This window comes from Lepidochelys kempii, chromosome 5, assembly GCF_965140265.1.
Source record: "Lepidochelys kempii isolate rLepKem1 chromosome 5, rLepKem1.hap2, whole genome shotgun sequence".
Taxonomy (NCBI): domain Eukaryota; kingdom Metazoa; phylum Chordata; order Testudines; family Cheloniidae; genus Lepidochelys; species Lepidochelys kempii.
Window position 1 is genome coordinate 128,954,721 of NC_133260.1, and position 24,055 is coordinate 128,978,775.

At 39.0% G+C, this 24,055-nt stretch overlaps 1 protein-coding gene across 2 annotated transcripts in view; it reads right to left on the reverse strand.

The window, feature by feature from the left end:
* Window positions 1-1,564: 1,564 nt before the first annotated feature.
* The window catches only part of LOC140911848 (protein regulator of cytokinesis 1-like), a 35,602-nt gene continuing 13,111 nt past the window's right edge, over window positions 1,565-24,055 (reverse strand). For both annotated transcript variants that reach the window (XM_073345807.1, XM_073345808.1), the window contains 12 exons: window positions 23,014-23,136; window positions 19,734-19,967; window positions 18,923-19,093; window positions 17,188-17,337; window positions 13,728-13,875; window positions 11,686-11,822; window positions 10,519-10,614; window positions 9,014-9,151; window positions 7,120-7,209; window positions 5,567-5,677; window positions 3,333-3,446; window positions 1,565-2,137 (listed from right to left, as the gene is read on the reverse strand). In XM_073345807.1, the coding sequence (XP_073201908.1) occupies window positions 2,066-2,137; window positions 3,333-3,446; window positions 5,567-5,677; window positions 7,120-7,209; window positions 9,014-9,151; window positions 10,519-10,614; window positions 11,686-11,822; window positions 13,728-13,875; window positions 17,188-17,337; window positions 18,923-19,093; window positions 19,734-19,967; window positions 23,014-23,136 (1,584 nt within the window). In that variant the 3' untranslated portion in view covers window positions 1,565-2,065. The remainder of the gene's footprint in view (window positions 2,138-3,332; window positions 3,447-5,566; window positions 5,678-7,119; window positions 7,210-9,013; window positions 9,152-10,518; window positions 10,615-11,685; window positions 11,823-13,727; window positions 13,876-17,187; window positions 17,338-18,922; window positions 19,094-19,733; window positions 19,968-23,013; window positions 23,137-24,055) is intronic.

Sequence of the window (24,055 nt, forward strand, 5' to 3'; positions counted from 1 at the left end):
ATTAAGACCAGGATACAGTCCACCCAACAGAGCAGATATTGCAGGCAAACTGCTGGATAAAGTGTATGAAAGAGAAATTGAGCAGTGTGCAAAAGGTCTAGAGGGTGAAATTGTTAACCTGAGTCTTGATGGGTGGAGCAATGTCCACAATGATCCTGTTGTTTGTGCTTGTGTGACAACAGTAGAAGGGAATGTCTTCCTTACAGAAACAACTGATACATCAGGAAATGCACACACAGCATAATACTTACAAGAAGTAGCAATAAAAGCTATAACAAACTGTGGGGAAAAAATTCAAATGTCCAGTAGGCAGCTTGGTCACAGACAATGTTGCAAATATATCCAAGATGAGAAGAAATTATTTAGAAGAGAGTCCCGAGCTAACAACATATGGTTGCAATGCTCATTTGATGCACCTCCTAGCCAAAGACTTCAGTGTTCTAGAAATAAAGGCTAATGTTGTTGAAATTGCAAAATACTTCCATAACAAACACTTTGCAGCAGCTGCTCTGAAAAAAGTGGGAGGAACCAAGCCAACTCTCCCACAAGACGTACGATAGAACTCAGTAGTGGACTGTTTTGAGCACTATATCAAGAACTGGCCTAATCTGATGACAGTTTGTGAAGAATCATGATAAAATAGATGGCACTGTCACAGCCAAAGATCTCAACATTGGGCTTAAGAGAAATGTTGAACACATGCTGAGTACCCTGAAGCCTATTTCTATAGCCTTGAACAAAATGCAGGGAAATAGCTGTTTTATTGCTGATGCTGTTGAAATTTGGAAGTAACTGACTAGTGATTTAAATCAAATCCACCCTGCCTGTATCTGTAATTTTCACTCCATGCATCTGAAGTGGGGTTTTTTACCCACGAAAGCTTATGCCCAAATAAATGTTAGTCTTTAAGGTGCCACTGGACTCCTCATTGTTTTTGAAGTATTCTACTTCAAGAAAAAAATTACACAGCATGAGTAAAATTCAATATTGATCAATTTCCAAATCTGCTTTTAAAGTTTACTAATGCACAATGAAATGTCTCCTCAGACAAATTACTATTTTTAATTTATGAATGCCAGCTGTTCCCTTTTAGTTACAAAACAGCATACAAAACAACGTGTTTTGCAAATGAGATTTTCTTCAGAACCAGGAAGTGGTATCCCATTGAAAACAGACATCTTGACTAGTACAGCTTTTTATTTAAGAGCATAACACATTTTTATTATTTCAATTGCTTTTCAGAATCAGACTATATACATTAAGAAATATTTGAACACATGTTTTTATTCTAGCCACAACATTATCCAGATCGTCTCAAAGCAGTTGAGCACTAATGTGAAGGTACATTTTCAGTCCAAGGCATGATATTAATACAATCAAGTAAAAGAGAAATTAAACAACGTTGCACTGAGCAGTTCAGATGATTAGGGATTGTGATCACTTCACTTCAACTAAAGGTTTTATGTGTGTTTTTTTTTTTTCTAGCTTCATAATTGCCTGCATAGACTTGCTTAAAAAGCACCAAGGTTTGAAAGTTAATTGCTTGACAGGGTACAAAAATTAGAATAATTAAGTACATGAAACCTGCAAGTCTGAACTTCATGAAAGAGTTGAGACAGTTCAAAGGCTTGAATATAAATATTTTTTAAAAAAAGGATTATGTTAGCACTCTAGAAAAAACAAATGCTGATCAGTAAAAAAAAAATGAGCCAGTTCAATAAATGAGCCACACCAATAAAGAAAGACAAGTAAATACTTGAATTGTACACTAAGACTTGCAGAAGTTTGGTTGGAGTATTTTAAAGACTCACTAATTCAACATGTTACTTTTAAGTGCTACTTTCTATTTTTATTTTCTAGCTAGGAAATAGAGTTCAAGGTACAGTTGTGGTTCCACACAAATCTTTTCGACTTGCTGCATTTGCCAGAGTTAGTCAAGGCACTAGCATCAAGGATACAGCATAAGTCGTCTTCTCTCCCAAGTCTATGAAAATAGTTAAAAGCGCTCAAGTGCCACAAAGAAATGAGTTATCCCGGCATTTCAGAGAGTGCAGCAGCAGGATCCTTAATATCTGTTCTCATTTACTGTAGAATTGAAAATCCCACTGGTATTGCTAGTTTTCTTTGAAAGATCTTTCTGAAAATATTTAAGAAATTGTAGGAAGATTAAGTAGTAACAAGACAACATTACTATATAATCACAGCACAGTCAGTGGTACACCCACCCAATTAAAGTGATCTAGGTAGGACAACCCCATCTTCCTGCTTTACCATAATTCTCAGTTGTCTTTTGCAAAAGGAAGTCTATGCTTCTTTCAAACTTAGCCTGGCTCACTTCCCTTCACCAATATTTTACTGAATGTATTTTTGCTATTTAAATGAAGTGGGTCCTGCCTGATTTCTCCCCCCACTCCATTTCCCTTGATTTGTGTTTTTATTTAAGAACTTACTCATTTATGTTTTAATACAGCTGTTAAAAATCATATGTTGCTAGCTTAATCCAGTTAGAGTGCCCTCTTTTGATCCTTTCCTTGTTTTTTTCTGACCTGGACTTTTGTCCAACTCTGCAGTTGAGGATGCAGTAATACCATTTGTGATATGGTGACCAATAACACATATTCCCAAGAAGATTTAACAACTGCCTTAAGCAAGTAATGCTGTTGTGTGGTTTCCATCACACTACTAACACAGCCCAGTCTGTTCACTAGAGCTATCCCTCCACCAAACCCTTTTTCTGATTAGTGAGCTTTTTTTGATTGTTGCTGCCTTGCTCCCAGGACTAAATTTCAGTTCATTTTCTGAATTGAAATGCATTTGTTATCCCCTAAATAAGCAAAAACCTTGGAAGTCATTACATTTCCCGCATGCTGCTCAGATTTTAGTTTTCACCAGAAAGACATCTTAACAAAACCCTTGTTTGAGATATGAAGACAGGTAATAAAATAAATCCATAAATCTCCTGCTCCAGAAGTTTCATGCTGTCAAAAAATTCCTATCTATAGCTACCCTTTCTGTCCAGCATCCTGTTACTCCTTGGTTAGTCCTCCATTAGCTGTGGAATCTTGATCCCCATGCTCTCAGTATGTACTGGGTAACCCTGAACTGCTTTTTGAGAGCTCTCTGGACAATATCTTTAAAACAGAATTTGTTAGATTCCTCAGAGTGGCATAGAACTTGAGGATTTAGTTTCCTGTCCCTTGGGTAAATTTAAAATATCTAAGAATGTAGTTTTCTATATGCCCACCACCTAATCTCATCCACATCTAGTCAATTTTCTACTCACCTCTCTAAAATTAGACTATATTTTAAAGTCAGACAAAAATAAGACATACCGTGAAGTCTAAATAGCTGAATTGATTATTTGATTTGCTGGTTTGCTGGTTTTCTTTGCCCTCTTGTAATCGTGCTTGCTGCAGGGAATCTGGTGGTGTGCTTTTAGATGGTGTCTGCAAAATGAATGTCATTATGTCTAGTGAGCTTTTATACTACAGATTATGTACAACCTTGATTAAAAAGTACCAGATCTCTGACCAAGAAGATGTAGAATCATCAGGTGGAGAATCAGCTCAGTTACTTTTTATCATTAAATACACAATAATAATTGGGAGCAAAAATTAGCCTAATTTAAACTTTTGTAACTGGACTTTATGTCACTAATACCTCTATTTTAGAAAACATCCCCATTTTACAGATGACGATCAAGGCAAAGTGATTAAGTAACTTGCCGTAGGTCACAGAAGAAGTCTGAAACAGATCTAGGAATTGAATCCAGGTTGAGACATTTCAGTGTTTTAACCATAAGGCCATCCTTCCTCTCTCCTTTTATATCCATTCATCGTGAACCTTTTAAAACATGCATCTATGAAGTGGCATGGGTGACTCAGATCTTTGGTGTTACTTTCCCTTCTACTGCAGTAAGGGTTTGACTTCTATCAATTCTTACCTAACGAAGGGGCTTTAACCATGCTGCTCCCATTAATACTACTATAGGCAGTAAGTGCTAGAAAGTTCAGTCAGATTATTCAGTCATTGACAACCAACCACTTCAATCTGACCCAAAGCAGCTGCCTGAAAGCCATTAATGTTTAAGATCAAAGCCTGTATTAACGTTAGAATTAAGAGCTAGTTTCCTTATCTGTAATTTTTCTCATAATGGAGGCATTCATTGATCTTGACAGTTAACTTGTAGCATAAAATATGAATTCATATATTTTCCCAGGGACCTTCACAGCAGCTGCTCCACATACTAGAATTTAAGTCATTTGGGACTGACTGTGCTGGCTAAGGATGAGGAACAAACCGGTCAACTTTTAACTCCAAAAAGGAAAAAATAAAGAAGTTTTTACTTTCCAATTAATCTCAACTCATTCATCACAAATATTAGTCTTTTAAAGTCTATATTTTGCCTGTTAAAAGTTGATAATACAGAAAAATTTTCTTAACGTTTATAACCCTGTAAGGAATGCACTTGTATTCTGGCTTTGTGGCCTGAAAGTTTCCATTAGAAGATTTAAGTCCTGCTGGGAAAGTCAAGAAGTTTGGAAGAAACATCCACTTGTCCTGGTCCAAGAATGGATGTGGTTACTTCTACATCCCCAACTTCAATATTTTTATGACCGCAAGTCCCAGAAGACTGGAGAGGGGAATAGAGAACTCTGCTTCCTCTACATGTGCAGACAGTCACACTGATAGCATGCTAGAGCACTGGATGCCAGTTTGATAAGTTAAGGTATTGAAACTAAAAAACTGAACCATTCTATTTGAAGAAGTATTGTCAAGTTTGACCTATTGCTCCCTCACTTGTTGAAAAAAAATGGATGTCACTTATTGCTCCTCCCTTAGAAATTAACATCTATATAAGATATTAAGTCCAACACTCCTATGCAATACTACAATTAGTGTGCTTGGTTGAGGGAAAAGGTTTTCATTTGTACTTTCCAAAGAACTTACAGGTGGAAGATTGATGGTTACGTGCAACAGAATGTACCCTGAATAGGTCCTTGAAATGTGATATGAAGTCACCCATCCAGCAATTAGACAAATGACAACTGACCAGGTTGTTTCTGACACAACTCATATCATGGGACATTTTCCCCTGGAATTATTTCTCCCACTAGACAGAGACTGCTTTTCTTTGACAGCTTGTGTGCAAGTTACAAGACTAAGGAAAGAAAGGGTATAATAAGACAGTAAATGCTGGAACTTCAACAGAAGTCAACTTAAAGGCGAACTGGAGGTTTTCATAACCATTTACCAAACATTTGTAGTCTTTACTTTGACAGAGTGAAAGTTGAGGTTTAACTGAATAGCAATTTGTTTCTAGTATAGCTTTTTAAACACTGAACACTTTTGCCAGAAAAATTACATGGCTGTTAAAGTGGAAAAATAAGTTCAGTCAAACTTTCATAGTTAATATTCAAGTTTTATGTATGTGTACACATACACAAAATTTCAGGGCTTGAGCCCTGCATAAAAATAGGGATAGTATCACTTCTTCTGGGCCCACAAGAAGGGCTTTTATTATTGAGAATAACTACAGTAAAATCAATCCAAGAGCTTTACTCACCTTACAAACTGGAATAGGTGTTCTGGCAACAGCTGCAGGACATGTACCCGTGCTGGTCAGACTGATGCAGCTGGCTGCCCGCAGCACAGTTAAATTTGTGACTCCATGTAACTAAAGATTAAAAATGAGAAGCTTCAGATTTCTAACATTAAATACACAAAAGTTAGGATAGTAAAGGGCATGCTGACCTTTAATTCCAGCAGCATCTATGAGGTGACAAAACATTTCAGACTAGTTTCTGGAAGGTATGCCAAGTTTTGTTTAAATACAGAACTGCTGTACAGCTTTTCTCCAGAGAAGCTATGCCTGATGCCTCATCCATTACTGGCTTCCTGCCATTTCAAACCTAGACTATATTAAGTTTGTGTCGTTTTGCTTCTTTAAACCACCAATCCTGCCAACAACTTGAAGGTCTCCAGTAAATCTGTCCCTTTTCTAGCTCACTCATCCCCAACAATGAACCTCAGTTTCCCATAGCGCTCCAAAGCTGGCATAGCTATCAGAAGAAAACAGTAATATCTACTGGCTCAAAGTTGCTAAGACTGAACTCCAGTTCTCCCCTAGGTATAGGGTCTCAGTTTTACAGAGACTTTTTCAAACTCATTTTTATCTCCTAATGAAGGAGGAGGAATGAATTCTTATGATTTCCTTCCACGAACAATGCAGTCCTACTCACATTTTCAAATACTTTTGCAACTTTTTTAAAATTAAGAATCGATTACGAAGGTATCTATAATTACAACAGAATATACCAATTTTAATAACTAGAAAAAAGTTTGAGCCAGTGTCTTTTTCCTTCATCTTTCAGAATAAGCAAGGAGACAAGTAACAATTGTCTTGGAGAGCACCAGGTGACATAAGGCGATTTGATTCAGAACTGACCTAGAATTTACTTGCATGAATTATTAATGGCAGAAGCCAGGCAGAGGGAAATCCATAATACCCTTTTCCCTATAGATATCTGTCATTGTCTCTATAATGTAGAACCTCAGATTTGACAAGGCAAGGAAACGGTTTAAATTAAGATGGTTAAAAGCAGCATTTTTTTCTGCATAGTAAAGTTTCAAAGCTGTATTAAGTCACTGTTCAGTTGTAAACTTTTAAAAGAACAAACATAAGATTTTATTCAGAGTTACAAACAACCTCCATTCCAGAGTTACGAGCATCTCAGGAATGGAGGTTGTTTGTAACTCTGAATAAAATCTTATGTTTGTTCTTTTAAAAGTTTACAACTGAACAGTGACTTACTACAGCTTTAAAACTTTACTATGCAGAAAAAAAATGCTACTTTTAACCATCTTAATTTAAATGAAACCAGCACAGAAACAGTTTCCTTGCCTTGTCAAATATTTTTTAAACCCCCCCCCACCCTTTTTTTAAAGTAGTTTATGTTTAACACAGTACTGCACTGTATTTGCTTTTTCTGGTCTCTGCTGCTACCTGATTGCGCACTTCTGGTTCCAAATGAGGTACGTGGTTGACTGCTCAGTTCCTAACTCTGGTGTTTGTAACTCTGAGGTTCTACTGTATGTTTTGAAAGACCATATACTTGCCTTCCTTGTCTTAAGGGGAGTTTGAGTGGTTGAGCCAGCATGCCTTTTCATGGGTGTTTTCAGAACTGCAGAATCTTCCTTCTTCGTTAACTGCAACACAAAAGACTTAAATTTTATTTCACTGGTATGCATATTGAAGGAGTGCACTAACTCGCTAAAATTTTCCAATTATGACATGACTATGTCTACACAGTAATGTCAGCACAAGTCTGTGGGGACTTGATCCCACAGGCTCGATGTTTCTAAGCCTGACCTGGAGTACCCACATGGATTACTCACCCTTGGTTTATAATTTCTGAGAATCTGAACACACACGCAGTCACACCCATAATGCACTATGCAGAGTCAAGTCAAACCAGCCTAACTCAGGCTTCCGAGCACCTTCCCCACCTGTAGCTGCTCTAGCCCTTGGTTCATGGTGCACTATGGAAAAAACTTGACTGTCCATCCCATATGGCACTACTAGAAGTTGTTGCAGCCCACTAACACATCCAGCTGAGCATTTTTTGGCTGTGCACACTCTCAGCAACTGGAGCCAGCAACGTGAAAATGAGGCACTATTTGAAAAACTTGTCTTGCTTGCACTTTCACTCCTGACGGGAAGCAGGCAGAGCATCCATGAAATGCTGATGGACATTTTGGTGGCATTTTCAGACCCACCAAATGCACTTGGTAGAGGACGACAATACGAACATGGCAGAATCCAATTGGCTGGTACTGCTTGTGACTCTCAATATAGCTGTTGATGCCCCCTATGTAGACTGGCACTTCTGCATTACAGCCACAGAAACCAACTGTTGGGATCACAGACCAGGAATGACCAGCTGTGGGTGCAGAACTTTCATGTGAAGAAAGTGACGTTTCTAGAGCTTGGAGCAGCTTTCCCTGTCCCTCCATAGTCAGGACACCCATATGAAGGAGGCCACGCTGGTCCAGAAGCAGGTTGCTATAGCTGTTTGGAAGCTGGCTACCCCAGACTGCTACTAGGCACACTGCTAACCAGTTTCATGTTGGCAAATCAGTTGAGGCAATAAGGCATGTGATTGACTTCAATGAGAGAAGAGCTCTTGAAAATCCTACCCTAATTCTTCGCTTAGCCATTGGATCACATTCGTAAATGACTTGAACCCCCTAACAGCAGTTGATTACAAAGCTGCTGCACAGTTAAACAAGGGGCTTTTCAAATAACCTGTTGGTCTGAAGCCAATAGGGGGCAGCAGAAACTCCCTAGGGTCCACATTTCCCATCAAGAGATCTAAATTAAACATTCAAGGGTGCAAGGGCATGCATAATTTGTATTCTAACAGCACCGACAACATGCCATTCACACAGATATTTGCCTGTCACACTATATTTGGCTAGATGTTACCCCACCAAAGCCCCTCCATCATTTATTACTTCATGAAGGCCTTTGGAGATAGCCAGTATGAAGAATTATGTTAAAATTAACTGAAACTACAGTAGAACCTCAGAGTTATGAACACCTCAGGAATGGAGATTGTAACTCGGAACAAAACGTTATGGTTATTCTTTCAAAAGTTTACAATGGAACATTGACTTAATACAGCTTTGAAATTTTACTATGCGGAAGAAAAATGCTGCTTTTAACTCTATTTAAATGAAACAAGCACAGAAACAGGTTCCTTACCTTGTCAAATCTTAAAAAAAATAAAAATAAATCTTTCCCTACATCTTTTTAGTAATTTACACTTATCACAGTACTGTAGTGTACTGGCACTTTTTTAGTCTCTGCTGCTGCCTGATTGCATACTTCTGGTTCCAAATGAGGTGTGTGGTTGACCTGTCAGTTCATAACTCTGGTGTTCGTAATGCTGAGGTTCTACTGTAGTGTAGTACCAATCCCTTGTCTACTTTTAAGAAAAAACAAACTCACTCTCTCTTGTTCCTTTTTAAGTTTGTGCTGTTCCCACTGATTTGCCATGTAGTCCAGGAACCTTTGACCCTCGCTCAGGAAGTTGCAGCCTTGTTCTTTTTCCCAGCTTTCAATGCTCCTTTTCAGTTCTTCTCCCAACTAAGTTTGCAAATGAAAAAAAGGTAGTTTGCATGTATTTCATTATCCATTTGAGCAGCTTAGGACAGTCAGCTTGAGGCCTGGTTAATTTCAGAGAGGTAGAAACAGGTTCCTTCAGGTACTGCACTTGCTTAAAACTGTCAACTGGTAGTTTTACAATCACTACTATTTTAGAAGTATTTTTCTATTCACCTGCTGTGTGGTATATACCTATATAATTATGTGCAACTGCCACACAGCAGTTGGAAAGAGAAATACTTCTAAAATAGTAGTGATTGTAAAACTACAAATTGTCAGAAATTTAAGCAAGCACAGTACTGTTTAGTTTTGTTCAAATGCTTAACAACTGAACAAAACTGAACAGATTTTTCTCAAATATTTTAATTATATTACTGTTAGGTACCGCTTGCAGAACTAGATGCCTTGCATAATGACAGGTTTCAGAGTAGCAGTCGTGTTAGTCTGTATCTGTAAAAAGAAAAGGAGTACTTGTGGCACCTTAGAGACTAACAAATTTATTAGAGCATAAACTTTCGTGAGCTACAGCTCACTTCATCCGATTTGTTAGTCTCTAAGGTGCCACAAGTACTCCTTTTCTTTTTTCTTGTAGAACTAGTAGGTGTAATACTTGAAAACATGCTGAATATATCCTTTTAAAGTATTTCAAGTCTTGCCTCACTGTGAGGCTTAAAGCACAGTTCCAGGCCTTTTCATTTGCCTTATGTTACGCTAGCTAAAAAAAACACCAAGAAATTTGAGGTGGAGAAAGACCTGGAAGCATTCAAGGTAAATGAAGGACTGGACATTGCCAGAGCATGAATTTAGCTGCTGTATATCAGACCAACTGAGGATGAGCATCAGAAATTTCAGTAGCTCAGGACAGATGTTTTACAAAGTGTTACCCAGCAAAGTGACATTTAATTGACACTCATCTTGACTCCTTGAACAGGCATTTAGTATTGTGCAGGCGATTTAACAGGTTGAAGGCTGACACTCCCTTGTAGGCTGCTGAGTGGGGGTTTTTTTTAGCGTCTAAAAAGAGGGACTAAGCATTGTTTTAAAGTTTGTTCACACTTAAGTATGTTTAAGGGTGATCATCACCACAAAAGTGGATCAACATTATTAGAAGGAATTGTATTTAGTTCAGTTTCTATCCCTTAAGCATTAGAATTTCTGGAGTGTTATGGAAATCAGATCTATCACATGGCAAATGAACTGACTCAACATCCAGCCTATTAAGAGAGAACTATAACAATAGCATATTATGTTCCATCAACTCAGACAAGTTTGCCTAGATAGTATTGAAACGACTGAATTTTAACTCGTAATTTCAAGAGTGCATACATGCCAGCTGTGGTAGGGCTTACCTTTGTTAACAGCTTGTGGATCTTTGAGCGTTCTCTCTCTTCTTTCAATAGAGTGCCACCTCTGTTAACTAATCTGTTTGGATTTGTGGATTTTTTCTGAACAAAATAAATTTACTGAAATGTGAACATATACTTCAAGCCTTTTTTCCCCCCTTCCAGAATGGCAAAGGGCCTTCAGGAGCAACACCAAGTAGTAATAGAATTCATTACAGTTCCCACAGAACAGACTATTCTGTACTTAATGCTAGGGAAGTTTCACTTATTCAACCCATTATTTCAGGAATGATCAGCAAAATAACTCCTTTCTCTGAAGAGACCATCAATGATGACTTGTAAGTCATTTATCTGCTACAAAAGAATGAAAGGTATTTCCTCAACACTAAAACACAGTATTTACATGAACATGAGACAAGGATGCTTGGAAATTGTTCGAGCCCAGATGGCTGTAAGTGGCAACAGGCTGCCTCACCGAGTCATAAGATAAAAATTAAAGGAGAAAAGGTCTTTTAATAGCAATATTAATTTACAGCACTTGCCCTCTTTGGAAAAAAAAATTAAAATATATTCAGCGTAATGAAGAAAGATTCTTAAGTGCACCATGAAACAATTAAGATTTATCAGATTAGTTATTTGACAAGAACATGTGCTGACAACACTCCTAAACAGGTCTTGTAAAACTAAAACCCAAAATGCTTTAGATACCAACTTGCACTTGGAACATATGTTGACATTTGTCAAATACTGACATGTCATCCAGCTTCCCTTAAGTTTAGCATGGATAAATAGGACCTACCACTGACATACCACTGGGGTTATTTTGATATTGTGAAGTCAAAAGGTAAATCTCACTAAGGAGAATGCTATCCCTCAAGATTGCCCATCTTTAATGGGAATTCTACTTAGACTCCCTCTGAAAGTTATTATGAACAGTCACTTCTGTAGCTGTTCAGATTTTGTAAATTTACTTGACCCGATTTCCCAACCCCAATAGCCTTTTCCCCAACCCAACAGCCTTTTTCTGCTGATGTTGTTTATCACTAGCCCACTGCTCTTTAGAAATTGTGCCCCATCGATTTAAGTTGCAGTACACAGTTCTTCCACTTAGTGGCAACACTACCCTTGCTCAAGCAAAGCCTTAGAGTAAACTAAATTTCCAGTAACTGGTACCTCCAACTCCATGAACTGTTTCCAGGTAGCTTCCCATTTAGCAATGCCATCATATAAAGCCTTGTTTTTCTCATAAAGGAGTTTCATTTTCATAACTTCCTCATCATGTTGGTTCAACAAATCTTCTGTAAAGTTATCTGGAGTTGAAAAAATTTAGTTTATTCATTATTTGTGGTATAACATATTTCTGCAAAGTTACTCACATACAAAATAGTTGTGATTTGAGCTTTTCAATACTAGTTGCATAGTGGACACCAAACCTCTAGTAATTTAAGAAATAAGTAATTTAGTAATGCATTTAAGTGAACTCTTTAAGGATTTACCTAGCATAACTCTCCTGGTTTTGTTGCTAATCCAAAACCCTGCCAAGGTCTGTGACTCTAGGCTCAGTTCCAAGTACCTCCTCCCTCCCCAATAAATAGGATGTTTTAATTCCAAAAGTCCACTGTTTCAGGGCTATCCTGCTTTGCTGTTTTCCACCTGGTCAATGAGGATACAATCCCTAGCACCGCATTTGCTTGTTATAGTGAGCTCTGGAGTAATGCGGTTTATAAGACTAGAGTATGAAGACACTTATTCTGGTTGGTTTGGAGAAATACACTATTTAATAAATAGCCATCACTGAACATTTCTTTCATGTATAGAAAAAAAAGACGGAGGGACACCAGCTGATAAAATGGCTAATGGTACACAGCCACTATTCTAGGCAAATCTGGAGTAAATGAAATTTACTAGTGCAAGGTCATACATTTAGGGACTAACAACAAGAATTTTTGCCATAAGCCGGGGACAGATCAGTTGGTAATGACAGAGGATGCAGAGAAAGACTTGGATGTATTGATCTATCTATAGGTGCTGGAACTAGGGGTGTTGCCACACCCCCTGGCTTGAAGTGGTTTCCAATATATCCAGGGTTTACAGTTTGGTTCAAGGGCTCTCAGCACCCCCATTATAAAAATTTATCCAGCACTGCTTGGTCTATCACAAGAGAACTACAAGCTCCCAATGTGATGCAACCATGAAAAAGGCTAATGCAATCATAGGATGCATCATGTAAGGTATTTCCAGTAGAGATAGGGGAGTGTATTACCATTGAACAAGGCACTGGTGAGAACTCATCTGGAATACTGTGTGCAATTCTGGTCTCCCACATTTAAGAAAGATTAATTCAAACTGAAACCGGTGCAGAGAAGGGCTACTAGGATGATCCGAGGAATGGAAAAACTTACCTTACAAGTGGAAACTTAAGGAGCTTGGCTTGTTTAGCCTAATAAAACAAAGTCTGAGGGTAAATATGATTGCTTGCTAAAGATGTATCAGAGGGATAAACACCAGATAGGGAAAAAAGAGTTATTTAAGTTAAGGGCCAATGTTGGCACTAGAACAAATGGACATAAACTGGCCATCAACAAGTTTAGGCTTGAAATTAGATGAAGATTCCTAACCATCAGAGGAGGGAAGTCCTGTAAAAGCCTTTCAAGGGAGGTAGTGGGGCAAATAAACCCTAACTTGTTTCAAGATTGAGTTTGATACTTTTATGGAGAAGACGGTATGGAGGAAGTTGCCTACAATGGCATACGGCCCATCTGTGACAGCTATTGGCAAATATCTCCAACAGGCAGAGATGGGATGGTCTCTGAATTAAGTCCCAGGTGTCTGGCTGGTGGGTCTCATCTACATGCTCAGAATCTAACTAATCATCCAACATATGTGGGGTTGAGAAGGAATTTTTCCTCAGGTCAGATTGGCAGCAACCCGCAGGATTTTTCGCCTTCCTCTGCAACATGGGTCACTTGCTTGTTTGAACTAGAGTAAATGGTGGATTCTCTGTAACTTGAAGTCTTTAAATCATGATTTGAGGACTTAAGTAACTTGCCAGAAGTTATGGGGCTATTACAGAAGTGGGTGGGTAAGGTTCTGTGCCCTGCAATATGCAAGAGGTCAGACTAGATGATCATGATAGTCCATTCTGGCCTTCAAGTCTATAGCAATCAATCCTTGCACATGAAATGGAAGAGTGGCAGGTCAGAGTGAATATTTACCATCATAATATGGATGAAAGGCTGATCTCTGTTCTGTGCTATACAAACATTTTTCCCAGTAAAGGTCAAGCTCCTGTCTGACTTTTCCAATCACTCCCTTCAAGCTTTCTTTCTTCAGTTCTTCCAGACGCAGCAGCTCTTCTTCCCACTAGAAAGTTATTTAAAATAATGTAAAACATTGCATTAAGGCCAACAATGCATCTTCATAACATTCCTAGCTCTCTTACTCATAGGATAGCTTCACGCTGTTTATCTTAACATATCCTCAACACAGCCTTTGAGCCTTTAGTGTTCTGGAAACTATTGTAGTATATGGCGAGTATACTGATTAGCAATACACTTATCAAGTTAAAAGGAAAATAAAATAGCCTTATGAAGTCAGTATTGCAGAAAGAACGTGAATGGCTAAAATAGGACAAACTTGAAATAGTAATCAAGTTCAGCCACGTGTCTACACCCAGTCAGTCAAGTGGGAGGCATGGTTTTGTCACATCAACAGGCAGAGGCCATAAAGCTTTGCTGACGTGAGGCACTGATTACTGGAGTGCTTGAAACATACTAAACAAGAATCTCTTAATAGGTACAAAGAAAAGGAGGACTTGTGGCACCTTAGAGACTAACAAATTTATTTGAGCATAAGCTTTCGTGAGCTACAGCTCACTTCATCGGATGCATTCAGTGGAAAATACAGTGGGGAGATTTGTATACATAGAGAACATGAAACCATGGGTGTTACTGTTGGTAACACTGGGCACTACTCTAGGTAACTCAAGAGGGTAAAAAACCACAAGTGTCAATAAAACCCTCTTGCTCTAGGCCCAGGCAAACTGAAGCCCCTCTGCTGCTTGAACTTTCTGTGACCCTGCACAACTATAAGGAAGCTAGCACACAAACAAACAGCTTTGCACACGGCTCGCTAGCCAAGGCCAGCTTCGGCCTAAAAAACATATAAATAAAGCAAAAATATTTAGCAAAAACTAATAACAAATAAACCCAAATAAGGCAAAGCTCAGGCAATGCTACTAAGAAAAAACACAACTGACTGCTTTAGCTGATTGGCTACAGTATTATATGGGGCAACAGGTAATTAATTATATAAGCTTATGTAATAAAATAAGCAAAGGTATAAATTGTATACTGTAATCTGCATTCGGGGCTGCAAGATTTAAGACAGCTCAGTCTCCCTGCGCCCTATTTAAAGCTTCAAATAAATCTCTCTGCTTCTCCACCACGTTGTGGTCATTGGCGCGACGCACACCAGGCAACGAACCCAACTGTTGCTTGCCTTGGGCACTCTGTGCCGGCAACATGAGAGTGATCGCTTAAGGTGAGCTATTACCAGCAGGAGAGCGGGGTGGGGGGGTATCTTTTGTAATGATAATCAAGGTGGGCCATTTCCAGCAGTTGACAAGAACGTCTGAGGAACAGTGCGGGGGTAGGAATAAATAGGGGGAAATAGTTTTACTTTGAGCACAAATGAGGTAAAAGTTACCCTCTCCAATATCTACCTTAACTAAGACTCCTAGAGCAGTATTTGCATTATTACAGGGGGACATGGACTGCAGAGAGTTACCAGGTAAAGGCATTACCAGGTCTAAAATTATCCTGACCCAAGTAGGCTCTTAAGAGGGGAGCCACTGGTTTAGCTGCAACGCTTCCTGCTCTGGTTATTACATCACTCTAGCAGAGTTAAGTACTCTGAATTTATGGCGGGATTAATATTGGAGCCTTGTTGCCATGTCTTTGACAAGTTAGCATTGCCGATAATCTGGTCTTTGTTGGTTCATAGAGCCAGACTTCCTGCTAAAGACATCTAGTTCTCTTGACACACAACTTGTATTGCTTACAATTAACATTTGGTGCTTTTCTGATGTAACAAGAGATTCGTGCAAAGAGTCAATGACCAAGATTTTTGGCCTCTTGAGGTATTTGCACTTTGAATTTGACATTAGAGCAATTTAATTGTCCAGGACCAAGAACTCCATCAACCTCTGCTGCCTACAGATTGTAACAGGGAGTGGCGCACACACTTCTTATTCAGAGCCTTCAGGTTTCCTCCCAGTGTGATTTAGTTTTCGCTGCATTTGCCCTGATGCAGTCTGAATGCTGTTTTAAATATTTCACTGTCCACTAGAATGTGTTCAAGTTTGTGTCCCTAAAGTTAGACTTAAGTGGCCTGATTTCCTGAAGCACTGACACCACAGCTTCCATTTTAATAAGAAGCTTCTATCCAATCAAATGAGTCAATTTGCACAACAGGGTCTTGACCTGGTTGAGGCCCTGGGCTATAACTGAAGTTTAAGCAACCAAAATGAGTAAGATTACTTTCCAGAGACATTTTTCTCCTACCTCGCTTTCTGCCTCCAGAAGAAAGTGATGCCTTCTTTGAATTCAAGATACCCATTGGCCCTATGGGTAGCTACTTAATTTCTATTCAGAGAACACTTACCACCACCAGAAACATTTGTTTAACATTTATGCAACATCCAGGGTTTTGATTAAGAGATCCCCCCCACCAATCAAGGTCTTAATAGCATTAGCTGTTACAAAAACTGACACAAAATTTCAAGATTCAACTAATGGTCAGTACAGCCCAACATATCCTGAATGAGCTATCGCACACTAAACTAAACAGCTTGCGATGCCTGGTGAGCACTGTGACAAGGCAAGGCATCACCCGCATTTAGGTACCCAAGGGTGGGATTTTTAAAACCACTTACGTGAGTGAGATTTGTGCTTTAAGTCACTTCAAAGTGATGAGTATAGCGTATTGAAATATATGTCATCTTTTTTTAACTTGGAGAAGTTCAATATATCAGAAAGTGGTGCAGACTATAAATGTAGCATGGGCTTTTATTCCCCTATTTCGTGTTCAAGTTTGCGTTCACACTATGAGCTTGTCTTTTTCAGCATATAAACATTTTGAGTGTGAAACATCTTGGCAGAAATGATCGATGTACAATCTGAAATTCTATCACCAACTAAGAAACCAATAGTACAAGACATATGTTTAGCAATTTAAGCCCATAAAGTGGTAAAATAGTGAAGGAGTACTAACAGGTAAATTAACCTAATTTAAAAAAAAAATCTTGTTTTAAATAATGATTTTTATCCACCCTCTCTGGAAATTGAACCAATAACTGCAAGGAACTCTAAAACTGAAGGGCACCTAAGTCATGCCCAAGTGTTGCTGACTTCAGAAGACAGAGTTTCAACCTCAGATTGAAAGCAACAGTAGTACAGGTTCAATTGCCAGCAAAAATACCACTTTAAGGGGAATCTGAATATACATAAGGGTTTGCCTTCACTCAGAGTGAGTTCTCAGTGTAAGCCTTGCATTTCTTATGTAGTTGGATTTTGTGACAAAGCTTGTCTATTTAAAGAAAAACCTAAAATAGTTTCTGTAAGAAGAAAGGCAGGGGAAGTAGTCTGATGAAAAATATGCAAGGTTTTGTCTTACCATGGTAACTTCTTGAGTAATGGAGCCTTTAATATTCATTTTACATTGTTCCTGCTTCTCTACTGGCCAGTGCAGTCTATTCCACAGAAGTCGTACCTTCTCCTTGAGAGCCTCCCGAGTTGAGATTACTGATTCTTTCTTCAACTGCAACTACAAGGCACATAGTATGATAGCATGAGGTAAACTTACTTCAGAGAGGATAGCACCTTAATGTAGAAGAACGCTGAGAAATTACAGTATAATAGCAAGGTGAACCAACCCACAATGGAAGAGAAATAATGTACACGCTCTAGTAAAGATGTGGAAAAAGGAAGAAAGCTTGTTCTTACAGCATTGCAGTGAGGACACTAAGTTTGTGGGATCTGTACAGTTAAGTATAAGTCACTATTTTGATGCAAGGTTATACTCTTTAACACAAATATTATTGTAATGTCCAAAGGTCTAGTTCATTCCTGATGTAAGCCGATAGAAAAATATCTTTAAATCATTAATACAACCAGAAATCAAGAGTTGCCAGTAACCCTGCAAATTATCATCACTTGACATTACTAATAGCAACTGCCACTCAGAGTTTATGGTACATTGTGGAAACAGTCATAACCCTTCCCTTCTGGCTGATTCTTATCAGGACATGCCTGAAGACTGAATTTTATTATATTAAATGAATTTATTGCTGGTGAAGCGTTAGACATAGCATTGGAAGCTCAAACAAAATTGTTAAAGAGTAGATAGTGGAAGCTCTCAAGCTGGCCTATTATCATGCAACAACAAATAGGAGAATCCATTTCTAAGACTGCATGTATACCAGGGATTTAAAATATTCCCACCAACTCAGCTGCATTAACATTATCAATCCCACCAGCCCTAACAGACAAGGTTCCAGCAGCTTCAAGTGTTTTATGGACCAGCATGAGTTAGCGAACTGTTGCAGAACAGGTTTATTTGATAGAGTACTTAAATTAAGACCTTCTATTTCCAATCTAAAGGCATTGCGCATATACTGCCAATGGCTTATTTATTATCAATTCTGAGGTTAACAGAAGAGAACAAAGAACAAGGAAGTCAAGACACACTGAAAGACTTTAGCATTTAATTGTCTTGAAACATGTGGCTTGTGTGCTCATCATAAAACAGATGCTACCATATATGGTATTTGGATATTAGTTATTCAATATAGCTATCTTTAAGAACGGGCTTTGAGTTCCTGTGTATTTGGTTCTTGGTCTAGAAAAAATTATAATAAGTTCTTGCAGTTTTGTTCAGAATTGAGAGGAGGCAAACTAAACTGAAAAAAGGAAAGCATGGTGCTACCTTTTTCTCCCCTGAATCCCCAGAGCACTCAAAAGAGTGTGAATAGGAGTGCTAGAAAATGCTAGTCCATCTACTCTGCTTCAGCTTCTCAGAAGCCTAATGGCTAAGAAGAAGGGGGAAAAATAGGCACTCTGTCTGCTCCCCTGGCTTTGCTTGAGCCCTAAGGGAGCACCAAGCACAGGATAGCAATCCTGTCCATATAGCCACAAAGAGGAGGAGGGGAGGCATCTAGATCTGGCCACTGCCAGACAAAATACTAGACGCAATGGATTACTACTGCTCTTGCATAGCAATTCCTATGTTCTTAAGGATGTAGGAAGTATTATAATGGCAATGCTTACGCAGCCTAATTATAGGTGTCAGTGTTACATGTGATCGTTAAGAACAGTTCCTATATCTTCTCTTAGTCACTTAAAAATCTAACCTTATTAACAAGTGTTTGAAGAGCTTCAATGTTCTTACTGGCAAGACAAAAAGGTTCCTCATCATCAGAAAGCGCCTCTTTTTCAAGAGTAGAATCAGGTGTATGCCCAATCTCTTCATTATACTGCCTGATTTCATTTCTTAGTTTGAGAAAAACTTCCAGACATTGTTTCTATTGAAAAATTAAAAACAAGCATTTTATATACAATTGGTTAGAATATTGTCTCATACTGAGGCTCTGTAGATTAAGATACCATGTCAAGGCAATAGCGAAAGTAATATGATTTGGCTAGTTCAGGTCACTCCATTTTCTGAGTATGGATTGATAGCTTTGTAACTATACTGTACAAAAACTATCTAAAACTTAAAAGCACTGCACAGAAGCTGAAGTGTACGCCATTATCCAAGCACTATCTGGTAATCACAAAGGGAGAAAAGGGAACTCAGTTCATGGGAACAGCATTTAAAATTTTATTCTTAGACAGTGTGAAGTTGTACTTTAGACAAACATTTTAAAATTTCATCACTATTATTTTCCATAATAACTTTTAAAGAACTCCTTAAACAGGGTGAGATGTCTCAGCTATATAATGCCTTTAAATATATACGGATAATTAGGCCATAATATGATTTAATTAAACTGGATTAAAAATCAGTATTAAACTAAGTAGTATTAGCTACACTCAGCGATCAGAGGACACTGCAACTAGCATTCTTTTCTGGTTAAAATGCAGAGGTGGAAAACACTTTCCTCTATAGCCCCAAATCACACTCTATTTATTGGATTTTTTTTTTTTTTAAACATCACTTACCTTCTCATCTGAACGCATCCTAACATGTTCCTTTAACTCTTCCAGCTGTGAACGACTCGGAATGCTGCCAGTTGGTATATAGTAAGGGGTAGCAAAAAGCTCAGCACAGAGCTTTTCATCTTGCTGCTGAAGTTGCTTTAATTCCTCCAGCCTCTCATTTTTTTCTTTGAGTGTAGCGTCTAGTGCCAGTCGTAGATCTTTCTCCATCTGAAGGATGGATATACCCTCTTCAGCCTGTGAAGTTTTTGAAGCATGTTTTGTAATCGTAAGGATACATAATGCCTTGCAACATTTGGTTGTGACTTGGCATCAAGAAAAGTAGTCAGGTACAATCAATGTGTGATGGACCAAAACTTCAGTGTGTGCAACTAGAAGGGAAAGAGACCTGTACTTCTGTTCGCTGAAGTTACTTACCTTCTCACGTTCTCATTCTTGGGATCTTAGTTGTTTCACCTAAGACTGATAAAATTCCCGTAGCCCAGAAGTTTAATCCTTCGGGCAGCTATAGAGACAGTCCCCTACCCCATTTTCTCCCCTACTTACAGGCCATCACATAGCTAGGCCCATCCCCACAAGTATAAAAGACACCTTCCAAAATTCCAGTCAATTCCTTTGATTGAGCAGGAGACAAATCTCCAAGGATAAGCCAATTTAATATGATCACTACAATATCGTGTCTCAGAGAAGAATGGACAAGGTGCAAGAGGAAACATCTAGAAAAGTGTTAAAAATCCAAACTGAGGAGAAGTAGCAGGTACATGAGAAACCCACAACATATGATCAGAGGGAAATTACAGGCAAGTTTTCAATTCTTTAAGAGAACACCCTGTGTGCAGAATTTGCACTCTTTAGTGCAATAAATCTCAAGGGATATTGCAGAAGAAAACAGCACAATTACAGTGAGGAGCAACAGGGCCAATAGTATAAGCAGGTTTGTTTGGTTTTTTTAAACTAGAGTTAATATATAATGAGTATATGTATACCTGATCCAAACCTTCAAGATCTCTCAATATTCAAGCACAATGAGCCCACTTCTAAGAGTAAACACTCTGTCAAAAGTCAGTCAACTGAGAAGAAGGACCATCCAATTAAACAGGTTCTGGTTACAAGATTTTGGCCATCTAACCCTGGGAACAAGTTCTGGAGCGCAAGGAGTCCTATACAGATAATCAATCCAAGCAACAGCACAGTGTGAATGTGAAAGGAGGGGAGCCTGTAAACTGCTTGGCAAGTCTGTGATAGAAATATTCCTAAAGCAAGCTATGCACTCTTATCTCCAATCTAGCAAGCCTTGATTGACATGGATTTGTAGTTTCGGGCCAAGGAGGTCAAAGGAGTGTGAAACAGACATACACTTTGCCATGGTCTTTTGGTAACTGAATTAACCAGCAAATTGGTATGAAAACCTTATGCACTGGGTGGACTTTAGGGGCTTTAGTGTGCTCTAAGTAGATGTTCAAGGATTTTAACAGAGCATATGGAGGTAAGTCTTCCGGGATGGAGATGTAAGCTGTGACAAGTTGGGGATATATGTCTGTGTCAAATTTTGAAACCCGTTTTGTTTGGTGAACTTCATTTTGTTTCAGGGGGGCTATTTTATGCTGCAATCGCCTTTATGGATTAGAGCATTTTGTAACAGGGATCTGACACCTAGTGAAAAGACAGACACTGTGTCAGAGCCTTAAAGGGCAGTCAACATTCAAAGACTCTCTCCAACTGCAACAAAGGGTTTTCAACTGGTAGAGCCATTGACTTTGACGCTGCACAGAAGCCAATGGGGCGTGGGAGGTAGGCTGAGACTTGGAACTCCCCTACCAAAGCATATGGGCAAAAGGGGGACAAAGACTATTAGAGAAGCACTCCTCTTAAAACAAAGTGGCCAGACAACCAGCATGTGCAAGACGACCAGATTAAGGTAGACAGGCAGTGCTTCCTAGTCCTAACCTAGGATTCACAGGAGTAGCAAGATCAGACAAGGAAGAAAGGGAGGTGGTGGCGGCTATGTTCAAATTTGCGTTTTTCAAAAAATCTAACACTAGCATGCTTTAAAAAGGTCACACAGGAATTTCTTAACCAGATACCTAAGCCTGTGTTTTTTGGCACATTGTCCCTGAAGCCACAGTTGTGGAGCTTGCAAGACTCCAGCGAAAAAGTGTCTAAGCAATTGGTGGCCCAGGAGAGCTGAGGTACTATTTTGGGGTCTAAGGTGGCCAAACTCTGGTGTCCCATTGCCTCAGAAAAATGTCAAACATGGGGTCTGCACCTGGGAGTTGCCTGAAACCCTCAGAGATAGGAAAAGGGACCAAACGTTTGGGTCCAGCAGTTGGGTCCTTGCAGGGAATTTACTGCAAGGTTACACAAGGATTAAGCTCCATGTGTACCAGACAACATGGAATTCTGGAGACTGGTCTTCCTTGGACAAAGTCATGACAGCTCACAATGGTTGCTGAACATAGCAGATAGAGATCATGTTTAAGTTATACTAAGGCAAGAGAAGGAAGTAGTCTAATTTTTTTGTGCAAGACAAGTAAACGGGTTTGAGGTTATGAAACATGTCCCAGTTTCCTCTCCAGCTTTCCCTGCCCCTCATATTCCTTTATTCCCCACAGGGATCCTCTCTACTCCTGAAACAGTAGGGAGGAGCTGCAATCATTCCTGATATCAACGGAGTATCCTTCTCACCGGGAACAATAGGAGGCAGTGGTCATATTTGCCAAAGGCTTCGTAAGCTTCCACATTTTCCTACTGTAGCAAAATGGCAACCATTTTAACTGATGCGGCCTGAGCCCTCAGTCTTCAGATCACAGTAGCAGTCATTTTTCAATAGGCAATTCATGAATTTCTCTGAAGGGAGAGATTTGATGGCCTCTGCAGCTACATTAACTGTTTGTTAATATAAAAAGCAAATTGACCTTTAGTCTAGTATTTTTCTATAAACTACTTGTTTTAGCAGATGTGCTCAGAATTGATCCCTATAGACCCATACTTTTAAAAGCAAATTATAATAGAGGTAGATGTTCTGCTAGAGACCAGCTTTAGATTTCTTATGAAAATTGTATGGTGGGGGCGGGGGGGAGAAAACACCAAAAAGAAAAAGAAAAAACCCAAAACTTGTATAGAAAATTCAAAGAGCATAAATATTAACATTGAAATTTTACATCAAAAGACCACATACATGGGAACATTTAATCCATATTTGAACAGTTTCAAACAGCAACTTTAACCTTGGAGTCAACTAGTAGATTGTGTGTCAGGCATAATAAACCTAGACCCATCTTACCAGGTAGGGATCCAGTGACAGCTCATTTCTCAGAGACGTCAATTCCTTTTTACGGCGTTCAATGCTGCTTTCGATTCTTTCCTTTAACTGGCATTCCTCTGTAATCATTTCGTTCAACAGATCCTGCCCAGGAAAGGGTACAAAATAATTATTAATAACTTGGATAGATCTAACATACTTCACAGTAATCAAGCCCAACACTGGGCCCAGTGCTAAACTATCAATATAATTTGTAAATTGCTGTACAACTTCTGGTTAATGTTATGAGGTTGCCACTATGAAAACTGCAGTATCATGAAATGCCTCTATTTCTGTTTATCCACCATTGCTGACAGGACCTGTATCAGAAACACACCAGACTAAGGGCTTATCTACATTACAGGGACTACAGCAGCATAGCTTTGGCACTATAGCTATGCAACACTAACCCTGTAGCATAGATAAAAACTGTGTCTAACAATGGAAGTTTTTCCTATTGCTGTAGGTAATACACCTCCCTAAGTGGTGGTAGCTATGTCAACTGCATCATTCATCTATCAGCCTAGCCATGTCTACACCAGGGTTAGGTAGGCATAGCTACATCACGCAGAGTGTGAATTTTTTCACACCCCTAAGCAACGTAGCTAGATCAATCTAAATTTTAAGTGTAAACCATGACAATGGAGGATCCCTAACTTTAATGTTTGTACTGTGACTAGCCAATAGCTATATTGATGTTAGCAGGAGCCTAGGAGTAGCTACACTTCTGCCTACTTGTTGGGCAGGCGGGGGGAGCGGAAAATTTCCAAAGAGGACAGATAAAGCAAGGGTTAAAAAGGATTATGGTACACCTACACTGCAGTCAGGGAGGTGCAATTGCAGCACATGTAGACACACCTAAGCTAGCCATGATAGAGCCAGCTGGCTAAAATTAGTGGTGTAGGTGTGGCAGCACATGTTTGCTGCCCTACTACGTACCCATGGTTCCAGGCTAGACTACTTGGGTGGCTAGCCTGTGACCTTGCAGTTACACTACTACTTGTAGTGACTTGACTCAGAGCTA